The following is a 21,767-nucleotide window of genomic DNA, read 5'->3' as shown; positions in this document are numbered from 1 at the left end:
AGACCCTCAAGGTGCACCTTTGCACAAATGTAGCATCAAAGTTGAGTAACAAAAACACATTTTAAACAATGTGAGGATCAACTACAATATTAGTACTTATATACAAAACATTGATAATAGACACAAAACCTCACCAACCCTAATATACCAAGAAAGGAATGTATGAGTGATGTAAACTCAGCACTCCTGTATGAAGTTCTCAAGAAAAAAAAATGAGAAAAAAGGGAGTAGGGCTTTATGAGAGAAATAAGCCACCTCATTTGTGGCTCTGAACAGATCCACCTGAGCATATCTATAGCAACTATACTGTACTCTAAATGCTTCTGCACCTTATCTCAAAGGACAGTTTTAAGTTTTAGCCTTTGGTGCCCAACTGGACCTGTTAGCTGGTCAGAGTTGGAAGGGCTCTCAATCAAGCATTTTTTATACTTCATGGAGTATCTCAGATTTTAAAAGGAGAGCCAGGCTCATAGTAATTCTCTCTTAAGCAATGCAGCCATTCCTGATGTGATCTGATAGACTAAGATCAGAAGGAAGGAGAGGAGGACCTTCCCATCAGTGGACTTGGGGAGGAGCATGCGTGAAGAAGGGGGAGGGAGGGTGGGACTGGGAGGGGAAGATGGAGGGGCTTATGGGGGTATACAAAGTGAATAAACTGTAATTAATAAAAAAAATTATAAAAAAGACTCTTTTAGAAAGCCCTTCTTCAAGAACTAAGCTAAAACTGCCCGACCTTTTCATTTTTTTTTCATCAATTACACTTTATTCATTCTGCATCCCCCCATAAGCCCATCCCTCCTCCCCTCCCAATCCCACCCTCCCTCTGCATGCATGCTACTCCCCAAGTCCACTGATAGGGGAGGTTCTCCTCTCCTTTCTGATCTTAGTCTATCAGTTCACATCAAAAGTGGCTGCATTGTCCTCTACTATGGCCTGGTAAGGCTGCTCCCCCCCAGGGGGAGGTGATCAAAGAGCAGGCCAATCAGATTATGTCAGAGGCAGTCCCTCTTCCCATTACTATGTAACCCAATTGGACTCTGAACTGCCCTGGGCTACATCTGTGCAGGGGTTCTGGGTTATCTCTATGAATAGTCCTTGGTTGGAGTATGAGTCTCTGGGAAGTTCCCTGTGTTCAAATTTTCTTGTTCTGTTGCTCTCCTTGTGGAGACCCTGTCCTCTCCAGCTCTTACTATTTCCCAGTCCTTACCTAAAATTCTATTCAGTCTGCCCAACAGTTGGCCATCAGGCTCAGCATCTGCTTTGATAGTCTGTAGGGCAGAGGCTTTCAGAGGCCCTCTGTGGTAGGTTTCTAGGTTGTTTCCTGTTTTCTTCTTCTTCTGATGTCCATCCTCTTTGCCTTTCAGGATGGGGATTGGACATTTTAGTTAGGGACCTCTCTCTTGCTTAGTTTCTTTAGATGCACAGGTTTTAGTGGGTTTGTCCTATGTTGTATGTCTATATGAGTGAGTATAAACCATGTGTGTCTTTTTGCTTCTGGGACAACTCACTCAGGATGATCCTTTCCAGATCCCACCATTTACCTGCAAATTTCATGATTTCCTTATTTTTCATTGCTGAGTAATATTCCATTGTGTAGATGTACCACAATTTCTGCATCCATTCTTCAGTTGAGGGGCATCTGGGTTGTTTCCAGCTTCTGGCTATTACAAATAAAGCTGCTACAAACATAGTTGAGCAAATGTCCTTTTTGTGTACTTGAGCCTCTTTTGGATATATGCCCAGGAGTGGTATGGCTGGATCTTGAGGAAGCGCTATTCCTAATTGTCTGAGACAGCACCGGATTGATTTCCAGAGTGGTTATACAAGTTTACATTCCCACCAGCAGTGTAGAAGGGTTCCCCTTTCTCCACAACCTCTCCAGCATGTGTTGTCACTTGAGTTTTTGATCTTGGCCATTCTCATGGGTGTAAGGTGAAATCTCAGGGTTGTTTTGATTTGCATTTCCCTAATGGCTAGTGAGGTTGAGCATTTCTTTAAGTGCTTCTCTGCCATTCAGTATTCCTCTACAGAGAATTCTCTGTTTAGCTCTGTTCCCCATTTTTTAAGTGCATTACTTGGTTTGCTGCTTTTCAGTTTCTTTAGTTCTTTATATATGCTGGATATTAGCCCTCTGTCAGATAAAGGGTTGGTGAAGATTCTTTCCCAATCTGTAGGTGGTCGCTTTGTTTTGATGACGGTGTCCTTTGCTTTGCAGAAGCTTTTCAGTTTCATGAGGTCCCATTTATTGATTGTTGCTCTTAGAGCCTGTGCTGTTGGTGTTCTGTTCAGGAAGTTTTCTCCTGTACCAATGAGTTCTAGGGTATTTCCCAATTTTTTTTCTAGCCAATTTAATGTGTCTGGTTTTATGTTGAGGTCTTTGATCCACTTGGAGTTCAGTTTTGTGCAGGGTGATAAGTATGGATCTATTTTCATTTTTCTACATGTAGACATCCAGTTAGACCAGCACCATTTGTTGAAGATGCTATCTTTTTTCCATTGAATGGTTTTGGCGTCTTTGTCAAAGATCAGGTGTCCATAAGTGTGTGGGTTTATTTCTGGGTCCTCTGTTCGGTTCCATTGATCCACCATTCTGTTTCTATGCCAGTACCATGCAGTTTTTAAAACCGTTGCTCTATAGTACAACTTAAGATCAGGGATGGAGATACCTCCAGAAGATCTTTTATTGTAGAGGATTGTTTTAGCAATTCTGGGTTTCTTGTTATTCCATATGAAGTTGAGAATTTTTCTTTCCAGGTCTGTAAAGAATTGTGTTGGTAATTTGATGGGCATTGCATTGAATCTGTAGATTGCTATTGGTAAGATGGCCATTTTTACTATGTTAATCTTGCCAAGCCATGAGCATGGGAGATCTTTCCATCTTCTCATATCTTCTTCTAATTCCTTCTTCAGGGATTTGAAATTTTTTTCATACAAGCCTTTGCCTTCCTTGGTTAGGGTTACTCCGAGGTACCTTATGTCATTTGTGGCTATTGTGAAGGGTGTTGTTTCCCTAATTTCTTTCTCAGCCCTTTTATCTTTTGTATACAGGAGGGCTACTGATTTTTTTGAGTTAATTTTGTATCTGGCCACTTTGCTGAAGGTGTTTATCAGCTGTAGGAGTTCCCTGGTAGAGTTTTTGGGGTCACTCACGTATACTATCATATCATCTGCAAATAGTGATAATTTGACTTCTTCCTTTCCAATTTGTATCCCCTTGATCTCCTTCAACTGTCTTATTGCTCTAGCAAGGACTTCCAGCAGTATGTTGAAGAGATATGGAGATAGTAGGCAGCCTTGTCTTGTCCCTGATTTTAGTGGGATTGCTTTAAGCTTCTCTCCGTTCAGTTTGATGTTGGCTATAGGCTTGCTGTATATCGCCTTTACTATGTTTAGATATGTGCCTTGTATATGAGAACTTCTAGTACACTTACTTATTAAAAATGTGTCTCTTCTACCAAACTGTATTCATGATAAGGGAAGCTTTCATTGCTTTTTCTCATAGACTCTTTTATGTACCTAACACCCTCTCCTTGGTCTCTGCCCCCTACCCACTTTCATGTCATTATCATATACTATGTGCTTATTTGTGTCTGGATATAATCCAGTGTAATAGTTTAGATTTAGTCTTGTTTCATCTATCTTGAAAGTACATTTCCTGATTTCAATGGGAATTCATAGTTTTAAGATAAACTAATTTATTATTATTCACTTGTTAATGGGCATATTCACTTGTTAATGGGCATCTGAATTTTTTTCAGTGTTCAACAATTATTATAAAAGTGTTTAAAGAAATTGCATTAACTATTTTTGTAACTATGCTTTAATTCTTCATAAAAATTAGAAACAGAAGAGTATATGGTATGAATGTTTATGTTTATATGACATTGTCAAATTTATTAAAGTAATTGTACATTTAACATTCCCAGAAGATATAAGAATTCTCAGTCATTTTGTATCCTCCATGTATGAAATTTTAATGCTAACTGATATTTTCCTTAATAATGAAAGTATATAGAATATTATCTATTTTCCATATCAACTTATATAGATTAATGTAGACCATATTTAAGTCACTGTTATTATTTGCATATTTAATACAAAATCACCATGACTCATTTATTTATTATTTTTATTAGTAATTTCAACCTTCCTTCTAGAATAATTTTCCCTTAATTTTATGAACATATATTAGTATTCCATTCAGCGAAAATCTTTTATTTTATTTTTTTATTTTTTTTCAATGCAGTTTATTCAGGAACCTTGAACAATCATCGGACCCTGGGGAAAGCCAGCCCACAGCTTAAATAGCCTCTGGGTAGCCAACCCAGGCGTGCCACGTGGGCAATGCAGATAGGTCCACATACATGGAAGCAAGCCAGATCCTCAGCCTTAGCCAAATGTGGAATTGTTCATGACAGAGAGCACTCACCATCGGGAAGGTGGAAGGATAACAAACACACAACTTTGAATTCTTTCAACTTATCTTGCTGGAGTTTATGGATTTCCTTGTAACTGTAACTTTATATCCTTCAATAAATGGGGCCAGATTTAGACTATTACCTCTTTAAAATTGTCCCAACCATTCTTTTACTTCTTTCTTTTTTTTTGTGCTATGCCTACTCAGTGAATCTCATGCCATGTATCTCTGTATATTTCATATTTTTATGTTTTTAAGGTATCTTTTCTTTTGATCCAACTTTCAGTTTAGATGTGAAATAATGATGTTTAAATAAATGAGTATTAATTTGATTAATTTGTATTTTCAAATTCTATGAAAACCAGTGTGTTTCCTTTCCCATTCTTTCTCCTGAATTTTTTGCATTGCTTTCATTTACTTACAATTCATTATATATATATATATATATATATATATATATATATATCAAGCACACTACAGTGTTTCATTTACTTCTTTTCTTTTTTAAATGCCAATAAAATGCTACTTAATTACTATTGCATTTTAATCATCTAGACATTCTAAGAAGCATGTCTCTCCACTTTCATATATGTAAGTATCTCTCTGATTACTCCAACATCTATAGTCCTACAGATTTAATATTTTTAAATTGTGATATAGTTCATATAGAATAATATAAAATATCTAGCACATTTGATCTCTTTGGAGAAACACATAAAATTGTATCACTATATGGCGATACATTATTACATTTTTGTGAATGAAACATATGAACATTCTTGTGGAAGTGTTTTTATTTAATGCACTTTATTTAAATTATTTATTTCAGTTGGTTATATACGTAAGAGAAGAATATTCAGATTAGGGGATTTATGTAAAATTCTTGTACATTAAAGTACTTATTCCAAAGGATACATAGATATCTTATTATTTTTGTGTTTTATTCCAAAAACTTCATATTTTTAATTTTGATATTTAAGTCATTGATATCAATTCTCTCCAATGATATTTTTGTGATAAATCAAGTTTCCATATGCAAGAGATTATTTTCAAGCACACTACAGTGTTTGATTTACTTCTTTTCTTTTTTTAATGTCAATAAAATGCTACTTAATTACTATTGCATTTTAATCATCTAGACATCCTAAGAGGCATGTCTCTCCACTTTGTTCTTATTTAAGAAGATATTGGCCATTCTTGGCTCTATGTTCTTACTTTCTAATTTAAGTTTTTAACTTGGAGGTTTTCACATCAATGCAGTTACTGTAAATAAGAATTCTAAACTAGTATGAGGACAATTTTAAACTATTGAAAGAATATATTCTCAAGGAAGACTGTATTTCACACATACTCTATGCCAAAATAAAAAAAATGTTTTTACACTATCTCTCTATCCTATGTATAGTTTAATTTTCTCTTCAAATATGTCACAACCCTTCATTGGTATTAGATTTGTAGGAATAGTTTTTGTTTTAGTTTCTTAAGGTTGATGTATCAAGGTATCACATATCTAATGGCTTAAAGTACCACAAACCTGTACTTACAGATCTAGGCACAATAAGCCTGATATTACTTTTACTGAGTCAAGGTCAATCTTGACCAGGGCCTCATTCCCTCTGAAGGCTCTGTTATAATAATAATCTATCGCCTTTTGTAGCTTTCAAAGCTTCATCACATTTCTTGGCCAGTGAGTCCTTCCTTCCTTCCTTCTAAAAGACAACTGTAGGACATCTTAAAGTCTATCCTGGTTCCTTTATTACAATACTTATTCTTGTGTACTTAAATACCTGAAAATGCAGAACAATCTCTTCAGCTGAAAATCTTCAATTGTATCATATCTGAAGATTCATTTTCATCATATGCATATACAGTCACAGTTCCACATCCCAGAGAGTAGGAGATGAATTTTTAGAGGATATTATTCAGTGTACCCTAGCTTAAGTTATAGTCTTTAACATTACCGAAGCTCAGCATCCTCTTTTATATTTTAAAACTCAGATATTTATTTGCCAAAACCAGTAACACAGCTAAAATGGCCACTTTCTAATTGAAAATATTTTTCATACAATATATCCTGATCACAGTTTTCCTTTAAAAATGACCACTTTTAATTCATACCCATAAATATTGTGTTTCCTCTACTTCAGTAACATTCAAATGTGTCACAGTAATGAAGAAAGTTTCCACCTGGGTTTTACAGAAATTCATAGTGAACCTTCAGATCACATTTATTTTACTGCCACTCAATACTTTCCTTTTGACTTCCATGTTATACCTTTCTTATGGTTTTGTACTTTCTCTTTATCTACTGTTATCTCCTCCTGGACCTGACCCAATGTGTTACTTCTCTCTGAAACATCATTTACTATTGATGTAACAACACTGTATAGTTTCAAGATATTGGTAAAAATGCTTTCTGTATGTGTATGTATGCTTTACAATCTCTGTTTCCCCAGTGGTTCAATAACCTAACAGAATTAATTTTTGTGCTTTGAAAATCTTGTCATGGGAAAATTCGGCAGAAAATATTTTGTATGGTTTAAGTCTCTGAGTAAAACTGGGCCAATGTTGTACAAACAACTTCCTAGATAGAAGCAACCTCATATTGAAGTAAATTTCTCTGATTCTATATACTGTTCAAGAAACTATTTAAAAATACATGCAGCCTTTAGTGCTTATCAGTGAATTTAAGCTCTCCAAATGCTTGAGCATATGCAACAAGTCAGTCATATATGTATACACAAAATCATACCTGGCTGGTTGGAGAAATGGCCCAGCAGTTAAAATCACTTGTTATTTTTAGAGAAGGGCCCAGATTCAGCTCACACTACCCTCAAAGCAATCTATAGATCTAGTTCTAGGCATATCTTACACCTTTTTTTTTTTTTTTTACTTCAAAGTCACAAGGCATGCACATAGTGCATACATATGTACATACATATAGGAAAAGCACTCATACACATAAAATATATCTTTAAATGAAAATGGTATACCTTACAAGATACAATATACTTTACTTCTCTAATTTTAGGCTGGTTTTCCAGCCTTGACTTTTTCTATTCTCTACACTAAGTTTGTATATTTTTTACTGAAGACTCAATTTTTTCCTGGTTCCCATGATGAAATTAGATAAGGAATATTTGAGTAATTGTACTACTTCATTTTTATCCTTGCTCCTTGGTTAAGAATTCAGTTGCTTGTAATCCCAGCAGCTAATGATGCTATCACTGCCACTGGGCTTAGACACCATCCTGTATCTGAAGCAATGTTTTTTTCCACCTTTCTTACCTTTAGTATGACTATGCAAGTGTTTCTCCCCCATTCTCCATAAAGCAACACTTACCAAAAACTGTGCGAGCAGGGACAGATTCTCTATTAAGCCAGAAAGATACTTGTGACAGAATGACAGTCATGATACATGGCAAGTAGGTCTGGATGACAAAGTAGCCAATTTTTCTCTTTAGATGAAAGTGGGTTGTCATGACGACATATTCTCCTGGACAGAGAATAAAATTTGGCAGTATAAAGTTATACAAACATTGTTAAAGCAGCTTGGGACCCAATTCTTTGTCCCAGAGATACTCAACTTTATACTCAAGTTCAGATATCCTGACACTTTCCAAATTCTTGAGCTCCTAAATAAATATTATGAAATAGATTTTCATGTGAAAAATACCCTAATAATATGCCATAAGAACTTGGTCGGAGCATGTTTGACAAGTTCATTTAAATCATGTTTTGATTTATGTAGTGAGAAATAATGATATTTTATAAAGAAAGCACTTACTGCATGTTATATACTCATGGAACACTTTATCAAGGTATGTAATCTTCACAATGGTCCTATGAAGTAGGGACTCCTGTGGCACTCATTTTATATATAAAGACACTCAAACAACAAGGGACCGAGCACCTTGCATAGATACCCAGATAGTAACTAGTAAGTAGTGCTCAAAATTGACCCCACATGGATTGAATCCACAGTTTATACTTTCCAGTACTATGCTTTGCTATTCTTCCAAGGCTGTTTATTATTATTATTATTATTATTATTATTATTATTAGAACCAAAAGATCACGTGGCGGCTGGAGAGAAAGATCAGCTATAATGATCATGTACAGGTTCCTACGGAAGACCCAGATTCAGTTTTTAGCACCCACATCATGTAACACACAATCACTTGAAATTCCAGCTCCAGAGGAGCTTACACGCACTCGTTCAATGCCCCCCCGTGAGATCTTGAATGTACACACAGACCTTGTGATGTCCATACAGACAAGCAGACATACACACATACATATGAACACATAAATTGCTTTTAAAGTTCACATAGCAAAATGTGAGCTGATATATATATATCATTAATATCAGTATATATAGTATGTATATTACTGACATATATACTGATATATATTTAATAATAATAATTTAATATATATTTAATGGTAATTTTATAATATCACATTTTGCTGTGTGATATTATATATATTGTATAATATATACTGACATTATAAATTATATATATAACTTATATAAAATTATATATATATATATATATATCCTTATCCCTTTCAACAGAGCTGCTAACATGTGGCAATCAACAATCCATACTAATTATTACTCTGTCTACATCAATCAGTGAGTCACAATCTTCTGTATTCTTCATTGGCATTTGACATAGGTGAACCCTTTCATTTTCCATGAGTATCAGTAGTTTATCCTCAATGCAAACACCATTAAAGATTGAGCACCTTCTAAAGAAGTTATAAACAGGCAAGGAAAGGATTCTTACTCACCATATCTACATAGAAATAATCCTGGCAATGCTTTGATTATAGATTTCTAAACCTCCAGATTTGAGAGACAAAAGATTGAATCTGTTTTCTTTTTCTTTTTCACAATGTATTCATTATATAACCTGATTAAAGTCCCCTTCCCTCAACTCCTCTCAGTCTCACCCTCCCTTCCTTTTCTTCCCTATCCCCTTCCCCTACTCCACTGAAAGCGGGAGTTCTGTGCTATTGCCATCTCCCATAGCCCATAATCTTAAGGAAGAAGAGGGGTAGAGGTAGAAGGACATGCAGAGGGCAGGAGCCCCACAAGGAGACCAATAAAGCAAAAATTCTGAGACCACAGAGTCCTGCAGAGTCTGGTGCACGGGGTCCTTGCACCAACAAAGGGACATGCATGGAGAGGACCTACATCCCCTGCTCAGATGTAGCTGATTGGCAGCTCATTCTCCATGTGGATAACCAAGTAAGAGGAGCAGGGTCTGTGTCTGTCATGAACGAGGTTGTTCTTTGATCACTTGCCCCCGGTGATGCAGCTTTACCACGCCACAGAGGAGGAGGACCCAGGCAGTCCTTAGGAGACTTGACAAGTTTAGTCTGTTTTAAGCCATCAAGATGGTAATAACTTGTTATAGGAGTCTTTGAGTTCTAAGCTGTAGCTAGATCTATATATTCATAGAGCTATTTGGCATCACTCTTCAGGTCTCTGACAGGCACTGTGACATTTTCTTTCTCTATCCCCTGTTCTCTTCTGAACTGATTCTGCCAACAGATTATCTCATGTCCAAAACTAGTAGCTGTCAGGTGTTTAAGACAAAATTTAAAATATTAAAAATGTTTAGTATCATATTTACCCTTTGTCTCTGTATTTGCCTTTGTATCAGACTTCCTTCTTGCCTTACTTCTTTTTTCTCTGCTTCCATTACCTTTCCATTACTCTTTCCTACTGAGTGGAGGATTTATTTTTCTTAAGAGTTGTACTTTGATTAGCTTGACCATTGGTAAATTTTGTTTGCATAGTTATTAACCCATACTTATTAATCACATTCCTAATTCATGTAAAATATTTAATGTATTTTGTAAAATAGAATTGATGTATTAATGTTACTAAGTACTATTTAATATTCCTAATAATATTTACTAATTATTAATCCATATTTATTGATCATATTCCTAATTCAAGTAAATATTTAATATATTTTGTAAAATATATTTGATATATTAATGTTGCCATATACTATTTAATATTCTTGGTTGTACTCTATGATTATGAAATGAAGACAAATTTAAAATGTTTATCAAATAAACCATTGGTTTTAAATAACTGAAAATATTTTCTTCATGTTTTTTTCTCCTTTCTTCATTATTGGTCTTACTTTCTTTGTTCCAAATGGCAAAGGCTATCTTCTTATAGAGAACTATAGCTTTGTACTGGTTGAGGAGCAAATTCTTATTTCTGCCTTTAAAATTTTTTGGCAGATTATCTGGGTCCATTGGAAAAGTACAAGAGGAAAATGAAGGTCAACTTTAGCATATTCACAAATGTTTAGCAAATCAATCCATCGAATCAATTCACTGACTATTTCTTTTCAAATAAATAGCCAACATTTCCTAGCATCTTTCTCTATTTTTTTCTATCAAAGCGAAAACTCAGCTTTCCATGACATTGGAGGATTGTTTCATCTTCCCTCCTATTTTCACTATTGAGCTTCAGCTTTTTAGCATACTGGGTATCATCTTTGTTGTAAAGGAAATGGTAACTACAATAAATATTTTTATAAATTATATTGTTTTGTTTTTTGAGACATGGTTTCTCTGTATACCCTTGGCTGTCCTGGACTTTGTAGACCAGGCTGGCCTCACATACATGGAAATTTGCCTACCTCTACCTCCCAGAGTGCTGGGATTACAGGGGTGCACAACTGTGCTCATTTTATAAATAATTATTATCTATTATTCAAACTAGAAATGTAGAAGAGCTTACCAAATTACTGTTGAGGTGGACTGCTATGTTCTCTTCGTTTGTGCCTCTATTGCTGCTTTTCTTTGTGCATTTGTTTTTATGAAGGATGGCTATGTGAGTGGTTTGAGGAGTTTTCCCTGATTTTGTTCTCCAGCCTAATAACATCCTTCTGAGTTACATGTGAAATATTTGAAACTTTATTACAAAACACACACAACCCTCAAAAATCTCTAAAAGTAAAAAGACATAGCAGTATAAGCACATTATAAATATGGAGGGCTGGAGAGATGGCTCAGAGGTTAAGAGCACTGGCTGCATTTCCAGCAGTTGTGATTTCAATTACCAGCACCCACATGGTGGTTCTCACAGCTATCTATAATGAAGTCTGCTGCTTTCTTCTGGCATGAAGGTGTACATGCAGACAGAACACAGTATATTAAATAAATAAATAAACAAATAAATAAATATAAAAAATAAAAACAAATATGGAGGAAACTAAAATATAAATCTTTAAATAACTAAAGTTGTCTGATTCTGATTCATGATTTCTTTACTCAGAGATTTGGAACAACATTGCTCACCTCACATTGCTGTTCAGGGTTAAAATAAGTTAATACATGTCCTTTGTGCTGTGATAGGTACATGTTAGATTCTAAGAAATTAATAATTATTAATTTCATCATCAAGCATGTGATAATTTCTTCATTGGTAAGAAAAATAAAAGAGTTTCATCCTGCATTAGTTTGCTGAGGCTGCTCTAGAGGAATCTCAGGTATTATATATTAAAGGTTTTAGTTTCGGTAAGGGACTCTTTTCTCTTACTACTTTTAACTTGTTTGCAGGAAACACTTGACAGTTCTTTGCTTATGGACTGCTCACAGCCATTGTGTTCATATAGTCTCTCATGCTTACACTTCACTCTGTCTAAACTTACCTTTTTCATCAGAACAATTATATTACATTTGTGCAAGATGACCTTATCTTCAGTAACTACATTAATAATTACTGCATTCCAAAATAAGGTCATATTCTAATAGTTAACACTTTGGCATATCTTTGAAGGAAAATAATTGAATTCGTAATTCCAGTATTGCTAAGGAGAAAGCAAAACTTGGGTTCTCATACAGGGGCAGTGGGAAAAGGAATTGGTTAAATTTTCAGAGCAGCAGTTTGTCAACATGTATTATTTTCAAAAATGTTCTGTCTGGATTATAGACAGATAATTGCACCGTAGCAAAATGCTGTCTGGAAAAGGAGAGTCTACACAATATTGTTTATAGAATTAAACACAGGGCATAATGGTAGGTAATTGGTTAAGTAGGCTCTGAGCCCTGGACACTGCCATTACAAATGAAACTATTATTTTGCTAGGTTTCAGCAATGAAATGCTACAATTTCCACAGAAAAATACAAATAATTATCAAGAATTCTCTGGCCTTGAAAGAGGGAATTTTATTATTTTACTTTCATTTAAAGTAACCAAAACAGTATTAATACCATCATTATAATTGTTAATATATTATTACTGAATTATATATGGATTTTTCTTGGCTTCTATATATCTAATGACATGAAAACTTTACAAAATTATAATATTAATAGTAGATAAAATATATAAAATATAGACTAGAGGAAATGATATGTGTCCTTATATTTCAGTGTTTTAAAATGCCATTTAATTCAAATTTGGGTTACTGAAAAATGCAAAGGAAATTCTCCTATATATCAATATGTACAAAATCAATATAAATATTAAAATCTTATAAGAAAATTTCTCTATTTTAGATTTTTTAATCTTCATTTCTGTGTTTATGCCTGTCTGCCTATCTAACTTCTTCATCCACCTCTACCCAATCCCTCATGTGTATTTGTGTGTGTGTGTGTGTGTATTTACATGATTGTGGATGCCTGTGTATGTAAGACAAGGCTGTCATATTTCCTGCAAATGGAGTTACAGATAGTTGTGAGCCACCATGTATGTGTTGGTAATTGAACCCAGGTCTTCTGTAAGAGCAGCCAGTGTTCTTATACATGGAGGCAACTTTCTAGCCCCTTTCTTACATTTTTCTAGGACATGCAGTTAATAAGTTAAACTCTATATCTTGGACTGATTTCAGAAACCCCCTATTAACATAAAAATCCATGAATTTTCTGTCTCTTGAATAAAATTGCATAATATATGTATAAAACCTATGCTGTTCAGCTCTATTAGCCTTTAAAACTAAACTGTCAGATACAATACAAATAATTCATACTATGTTGTATGGAGAATGACCAGAAAAACTTCTGTACATGTTTAGTATACAATTAGGACAGATTTACATTCTTCAGTTGATTGAATTTGCAGATAGAAAGTCCATGGATACACTGAGTTGGTTTTATCAAAATTTCTTTGGTGCCTTCTCTATGCATTTTTAATGTTCTTATCATGAACATGTATTTTTCCATGCCATAGAGCTGAAAGAGTGATTACACTGTGAAATGAAATCTTGTAGTGCTTGGATAGCCAATAAAACTGAGCTTCAAATTTGATGCCAAGTAGATGGTTCAGAGGGGGACCAGGACAGGGAACACAATGAATTGGTGCAGAATACAGTTCTGAGGAAGGAAACTCCAGGGCCCCAGGAAAAGGCATTTTTAGTATGTTATAATCTCCCCTGGGTCCTGAAGTGAAAGACAGAAAAGATAGCATGCCACAACATCATGAAGTCACAGCATATATCCCAATAATAAAAGGATGACTGTGAACCTAACTTTGTCAGTAATTGTGGACTCACAAAGAATCGTTTTTGAAAATGTTGAAAACCTACATCCTGTACTAGCCCAAAGTATTATTTTGTGACATGTGGGACCTAGCATCTATTACATTTTCCCAATTACCTGTTTTCTTTTTTTGGTATTTTTTTATTTCAAGCTAATTTAAATTTTTATTGGGCCCCTTGAATCAGCTAGTATACAAATGGACCAACTACATACTACAGAACAAGTCTCTTAATAAGCCTTTGTTCATAAAACATAAATAAACTATCGAGAAGACTTTAAAGGGTTTGTCAAAAAAAGTTTTCTCTGAGGTATGTGATCTACTGAGGAAAAGAGTTTGCTGACTACTCTTGGATTTCCAGGTACTGTGTCTAGTAGGGTTAATAACTTACTGCAGGGTTGAGTAAATACTCTAAAGAACCTTCTGTGAGCTAAGCTCAGTGACCTTATCACCATAGCCTTTTTCGTTTCTATCACACTTCCTTTACCTTCTTCCCCACTTCTTAAGAGATATCAGGACACTGAGTTCCAGAGTGACTTAAGAACTTACTGCTTGGGGTCACTCTTAGACTCTGACACTGCATAAACAACATAGGATAAATTATTGAATTCCTATATGCTTCAATTTCATCATTGTAATACTATTCAAAACTACTATAAATATTAAATAAGTTATAAACACAATGTTGGCATATGGTACAGATTGCATAGTTTAACAAATAAATAAGGCAGTACCTGTACTAGACCGGATTATCTCTGTCCCAACAACATGGCCAAGCAAGTCATACTGATTCAGGCGAGAGCCATCCTGTGCTACTTCCACAGATTTGTTCTTCCCAAGAGTCCAAGAATAAATCACTTCAGCTTTGGTATAAGCATCTATGGCAGGGGAGGAGTTGTAAAAAAAAGTTTAAGGGAGAGAAAAATTGATTTTCTATCACACTAAACATGTGATTTACTAATAGTTTAATAGAGCTTCCATCCAGAAAAACTTCACCATACATTCTTTCATTTAAGTCCACCCTTCTATACATTCATCCACTCTTCTAATAACCACTTACCTAATATTTACTATACTATGTATAACGTACATGAAAGGAAACCACAATATTTTATATTTTTATGACTGACAATGTTCTAGACTGACACCTTTTCTTTTCTTGGAGAAAAAAAATGTTTGGAGGTGAGGAAGAATAGTTAAAATATCACCTCATTCACAAATGTCAAACTTAAAAGGGACAAGAACTGGAGAAATAGTTGAAGTGAGTGAATCAAGGTGGTAATAAAAAATAAAATGCCAGGAATATAGTAAAAATTTCTTTAGTTACTAATGAGGTGAGCATATGAAATTAAGATAAAATTTCAAAGTAATGATATTTTAAGTTAAAAATAAAAATTCAAATTAAAGTAGTAATGATCACAATTTTCTTTTATAACTTATGTATTACCATTTTAATATGTAAAGCAGAGACCTCATGTTTTCTTTTATATCAGGTTGTCAGTGTTTTCTCTTATTTGAAATCCAAATGTTAAATACAGAATTTTGTACATATTAACAAAAGTCTGAGATGGTATAAAGATATTTCTCAATATCCTCTCTCTCTCTCTCTCTCTCTCTCTCTCTCTGGTTTTTTCAAGACAGGGTTTCTCTGTGTAGCCCTAGATATTCTGGACTCACTTTCTTTGTATACCAGGCTGGCCTCAAACTCATAAAACTCAGAAAGAACCACCTGCCTCAGCTTCTCTGAGTGCTGATATTCCAGGCGTGCACCACTGTGCCTGGCATCAATATCATAAATAAAGGAGTTGATACCTTTCCAGCAAAAGGCAAATCTTTCTACATTTGATTTCATATTTAGAGTGAACACCTTGCCCTAACCCAGATACCTAGGCTCAGAAAGAGAAGTATAATCACCATACATTTTGCTTCTTCTCTCTGAGTTTTAAGCTGTCTGTTGTTAAAATCAGTTATGGAAAACATCTCCACCTCATGATGACAGCTACTATGTCTTTAATATGCTCTAGTTACATAGTTTACCATGAAGTAAATAATTTTTGGTGAATATTCTAGCAAATTAATGTAAACCATGGGTCTCTGCAAAATTTTGCAATACTGAATATACTTATCATAAGCAAATCTGGCATCAATACCATCAATTTTTTTTTTTTTTTTTACATTAGCTGTGATCTGTACACATTATATTTTAGGATGTTTTCAAATCAACCATTAATTAACCACTAACCATGACTTACTTATAATGAACAACATCCCAATAACTCATTTACATCAAAGGTCTCATTGGTACCATGGCCAAATATATACAATTCTATGGCAGTTTTATATCTGTGTTGTAGTATGTGTCTAAAAAATTTTATTAAATTAATAGGACGATGGCTTAATTGATAAAGTTTTTACCACACAAGCACAAAGGCCTGAGTTCAGACTCCTTATCAACCATATAAAAAGTTTGGTACTTGCCTATAGTTCTAATGCTAACAAAATGGGAGACAGGAATATACCTGGAACTCGAGGACTAGTTTATCTAGCCAAATCAGTAAGATCCACATTCACCAAGACTTTTTCAAATGAGAGATGAGAGTGATTCAAGAAGATATCCAGGACCAATCTGGGTCTTCAACACACATACATGCACACACACACAAGTTTTAAAACTGAAAATATATTTTCCACAAAATTTTAAAAACTTTTCCATAGAAATTATCCTAATAGTTTCAATTAGGAGACACTATCTTTTAAAAATATTTATTTTACATTTATATGTTGCTTATGATATACCTAGTACTCCAACTGTACAACTGTAGTTCTTTAAACTACTATCACTGAAAAGAGAAGGGACATTTCTTACAAATCCTTTCATGGCCTTAGCAAAATGTATTCTGATATATAATCATATTCATATATATATATATATGCCACAGTGTTCTTAGTGTAATGTGATTATACAGGACTATTTTCTTATGCATTGGCCTTTAAAGAAGCAGAAAGCATTAAAACTACAAAATATCGATTGTTGATCTTAGAGCCTATGCTGCTGGTGTTCTGTTCAAGTTGTCTCATGAGCCAGTGAGTTCAAGGTTCTTCCCCACTTTTTCTTCAAATAGTTTTAGTGTTTCTGGTTTTATGTTGAGGTTTTTTATTCACTTGGACTTAAGTTTTGTGCAGGGTGAAAAGTATGGATTTATTTGCATTTTTCTACATGTAGACATCCAGTTAGACCAGCATGATTTGTTGAAGATGCTGTTTTTTCCATTGTATGGTTTTGGCATCTTTTTAAAAAATCAGGTGTCTGTAAGTGTGTGTGGATTTATTTCTGGGTCTTATATTTGATTCAATTGATCCACCATTCTGTTTCTATGCCAATAACATGCAGTTTTTATTACTGTTGCTCTCATTACATCTTGAGAACAGGGATAGAGATACCTCCAAAAGGTCTTTCACTGTAGAGGACTGTTTCACGTATTCTGGGTTTCTTGTTATTCCATATGAAGTTGAGATTTTTTTCTCTCAAGGTCTGTAAAGAATTGTGTTGGTAAATTCATGGGAATTGCATTGACTGTGTAGATAGCTTTTGGTAAGATGACCATTTTTACTATATTAATCCTGCCAAGCCATGAGCATGGGAGATCTTTCCGTCTTCTGAAATCTTCAATTTCTTTCTTCAGAGACTTGAAGTTTGTTTTCATACAAGTCTTTGACTTGCTTGGTTAGAGTCACACCAAGGTACTTCATGCTATTAGTGGGTCTTGTGAAGGGTGTAGTTTCCCTAAATTCTTTCTCAGCACTTTTGTTTTTCATATACAGGAGGGATACTGATTTTTTGAGTTATTTTGTATCCAGCCACATTGCGGATGGTGATTATCAGCTGAAGGAGTTCCCTGGTAGAATTTTTTTGGGTCTGTCATGTATACTGTCATATTGTCTGCAAATAGTGATATTTTGACTTCTTCCTTTCCTATTTTTATCCCCTTGATCTCCTTTAGTTGTCTTATTGCTCTAGCTAAGACTTCAAGGACTATGTTGAAGAGATACAGAGAGAGTGGCCCACTTTGCCTTATCCCTGATTTCAGTGGGACTGATTTAAGTTTCTCTCTGTTTAGTTTGATGTTGAATATAGGTTTGCTGTAGATTTTTTTTTTTACTATGTTTAGGTATGTGCCTTGTATCTCTGACCTCTCCATGACTTTAAACATGAATGAGTGTCGGATTTTGTCAAATGCTTTTTTGGAATCTAAGGAGATGATCATGTGGTTTTTCTCCTTCAGTTTGTTTATATGGTGGATTACATTGATGGATTTTTATATATTGAACCATTCCTGTATGCCTGGGATGAAGCTAACTTGGTCATGGTGGATATCTTTTATGTGTTCATGGATTTGGTTTGTGAGTATTTTATTAAGTATTTTTGCATCAATGTTCATAAGAAGGAAAAGCCTGAAGTTCTCTTTTTTTGTTGGGTTTTTGTGTGGTTTAGGTATAAGGTGACTGTGGCTACATAGAATGAGTTTGGTAATGTTTCTTCTATTTCTATTTTGTGTAATAGTTTGGAGAGTATTGGAGTTAGCTCTTCTTTCAAGGTCTGGTAGAAATCTGGGCTGCAACCATCTGGTCTTGAGCTTATTTTGGATGGGAGACTTTTGATGACTGTTTCAAAAGGCTTGTGACTGGTTTGATGCTTATGTTTTTTCTTAGCATAAAGAGAATTTTCTTTTTACCAAAGATGCTATTACATAGGGGTGAAGGCTCTAGGTAGGCAGCAGCTGGACTTCTCTAATTTCAGTAAGTTGTGTGGGTGTTTTCATCAGCAACAGAGCTGGGCGGTCAAGTTTTGGAATGCAACCTATAGTCTTAACAACAGCCTCAGTTATTTGTGGCTTAACATAGGACCCCTATGGCCAACATCTCAATTAGATATAACCCAGTCCTGAGACTGGAAGTTTCATTTAATGACAAAAGGTGACCAGATGGGGCTCTGTCTACAACATTAGTTGTTGATTTCATTTATATGTCCTTCATATATGTAAATAATTTAGAAAGCTTTTACTGTATCAAGCTTCAACACTACCCCTCTAATGGCCTTTAATTTTAGCTATCTTTCCACATATTCTCTCTCACCCCTCTTTCTTCTTGATCCTTCCAGTCAAGGACACATCTTCCATCCATAGCTGTCTAGTCTTTTTCCAAGGGAGATCTATCTCTAATCCTCCCAGACCTGCTCAGTTTGTATAATGTTACACATACATATGTTTTCAGGGTTGACCATGATCAGGACCACAGATCCTCTAGGTAGATTTCTCTAGATCTCATAGATTTCTCTAGATCTCAGCATGCCTTAGTTGCCTGTAGTTCTTTGTGAAGAGTTCAGGCCTAGTGGGTCCCCATGATCACCACCACCATCCACTTTATCATGTTCATTGTTTTTGTCCTTATTCAGTTCATGTTTAGACAGTCATGTTTGTGAGACCATGAGACCATTACGTGAAACCACAATCATTCAAAATACAGAGTTGTGGAGCCCACTCACATTGGATGACACATCTACAAAACAACTTCCACACCTAAGGCTCAGGGAACATTGTGAAAGAAGGGTAAAAGGACTGTAGGAACCAGAGGGCTGAGGAGGTTTTCTCTAAGTCTGTTTTTTCTTGTGATTCAGTAGCTACACACTTTTGACAACCTTAGAAAATCCTCTCATTAGTTCAATGCAGGAGTACTGAAAGCAAACTCTGTCAAAAGAAACTTTCAACAATTGTTTTGTCCCCAGTGATAGTCAAAGTTGCATTCACTATACACATAATGATTTAAGAGTGAACCACTCACTTCTCTTTGATGTGCTCCATTTCTCTAGCCTCTCTAGTCCTTGAGTCTCTTCTCATCTTTATTTACTAATCTCTACTCTGTGTCTGTCAGAGCACTTAAAAATTAACAAATTTGGAATGTGTACTTTCCTACCAGAATTAAATCTTAGCAATAGATACCCAGATATTGTTCATTTGAAACCATTGGTGTGAAATCAAAAAGGGAAAAGGAAGAAGCTGATACATTGAGCCAAAATTTTTGAAAATTTTAGTAATATTTAAAACCTAAGTGGTCACAATCTGTTTTAGTTAGGTTGTTATTGCTACGAAAAAACACCATGGACAAAAAGCAAATTGGAGAGGAAAGGGTTTATTTTACTTTCCGTTCCACATCCTAGTCAATCATTGGAGGATGTTAGGACAGGAATAAAAACAGGGCAGAAAACAGGAGGTGGGAGCTGATGCAGAGGCTGTGGAGGGATGCTGCTTACTGACTTTCTCCCTATGGCTTTCATAGCTTGCTTTTTTACAGAGAACCCAGGAGCATTGGTCTAGGGGTGGTCATACTCACAATAGGCTGGGATTTCCCCATCAATCACTATTTGAGAAAATGTCCTGCAGCCAGATCTTATGGATGCATTTTTCTCAACTCAAGTTCCCTCCTTTCGTATAACTCTAACTCATGCCAAGTTGACATAAGACTAGCCAGCACACCTGACAGTTTGTCAACTTGACACACAAACACATCACTATTAAACCACAACCCTTCCTTTCTTATTCATCCCCAAGATCTTATATTTTTGGTTGTGAGTCCAGCTCGATCCCCAAGATCTTATATTAAAATTATTTAAAAAAAAGTCTTTCAAAGTCCTACAATCTTTACCAATTCAAACATACTAAAACTTCAATCCCTTTTAAATACCTAAACTCTTTTAAAGTTCAGTCTTTTAAGATTCAATCTTTCACCTGTGGGCTCCAGTAAAATTAAAAAAGAAAAAGAAAAAAAAAAAACCCTGCTTACTTTAAGAGGTAAGAACCAGGGCACAGTCATAATCAAATCAATGCAAAACCAAACTTCAAAGTTTAAATAATGCAGTGTTCAATATCTGGATTCACTCTTGATTTTTAGTGCTTCTCCAGGGAGCCTGGGTCACTTCTTTGACTCCCTGTTCTGCTACACATACAGCTTGTCTTCTAGACTCCAGCAAGCTCTACTCTACTGCTGTTGCTGTTCTTGGTGGTCATTCTATGGTACTGGCATCTCCAAAATTTTTGGATCTTCTGCTGTAACTGGGCTGTACATTCACCAATAGCTTCTAATAGGCTCTTTTCATGGAACCAAGCACCAATTCCTTTGCATTGACGCCTTCAGTCCTGAGCCTTCAACTTCCACTGAGGCAATATCTTCACCAATGGCCTCTCCTGGCCTCTCCTAGTGCCAAACCTCAGCTGATCTCCATGACCCTTTCAAGCCTTGAAAACCATTTCCACCTGGATGATTCTCACACTACCAAGTGCAAAAGTACAATGTGCTGACTTTCAGGAAACACTTCCCAGAAGATTTGAGCTCAATGATGCTGGTCTTTTCTTAATCACCACTAATTTTATTTTTCAGCTCCAGCCAGCCAGAATCTCAAAGATTTCACTGCGATGTTGCTAGTCAATTGTTAATCATGACTGACTCTTTAGCCCCAGTTGACCAGAATGACAGAATCTTAATTCAGAATGGCAAAAAGCCCTTATAGAATCTTTAAATTTCCTTCTGAGGCTTAAAAAGCCACATTTCCATCTTCTGCACTGCTCTGAACATTTTTTTTTTAATTTAATCACATTACAGCTTAGTCACAGCCTTTTCTCCCTTCTCCTCCAGTCCCATCTTCATCTTCCAAGCTCCTACAGAACACCCCACTGAGCTCTCACCACTCAATGGATTTTAGGCACAAATTTTCAAAGTACTTCCACAATCCTTCCCAAAACATATTCAGGTCTATGACAGCAATACCCCACTACGCGGGTAGC

The 21,767-nt window shown here is 35.4% G+C and overlaps 1 protein-coding gene across 3 annotated transcripts in view; it reads right to left on the bottom strand.

Annotated features, from left to right (window-relative positions):
- Positions 1-21,767, bottom strand: part of Gabra3 (gamma-aminobutyric acid type A receptor subunit alpha3) — a 288,094-nt gene that overhangs the window by 20,370 nt on the left and 245,957 nt on the right. For all 3 annotated transcript variants that reach the window (XM_060376662.1, XM_060376661.1, XM_060376660.1), the window contains 2 exons: positions 14,667-14,810; positions 7,761-7,913 (listed from right to left, as the gene is read on the bottom strand). In XM_060376662.1, coding sequence (XP_060232645.1) covers positions 7,761-7,913; positions 14,667-14,810 — 297 coding nt within the window. The remainder of the gene's footprint in view (positions 1-7,760; positions 7,914-14,666; positions 14,811-21,767) is intronic.

The sequence above is a fragment of the Meriones unguiculatus genome, assembly GCF_030254825.1.
Source record: "Meriones unguiculatus strain TT.TT164.6M chromosome X unlocalized genomic scaffold, Bangor_MerUng_6.1 ChrX_unordered_Scaffold_30, whole genome shotgun sequence".
Classification (NCBI taxonomy): Eukaryota; Metazoa; Chordata; class Mammalia; order Rodentia; family Muridae; genus Meriones; species Meriones unguiculatus.
This window is presented reverse-complemented; position numbering and strand designations above follow the sequence as displayed.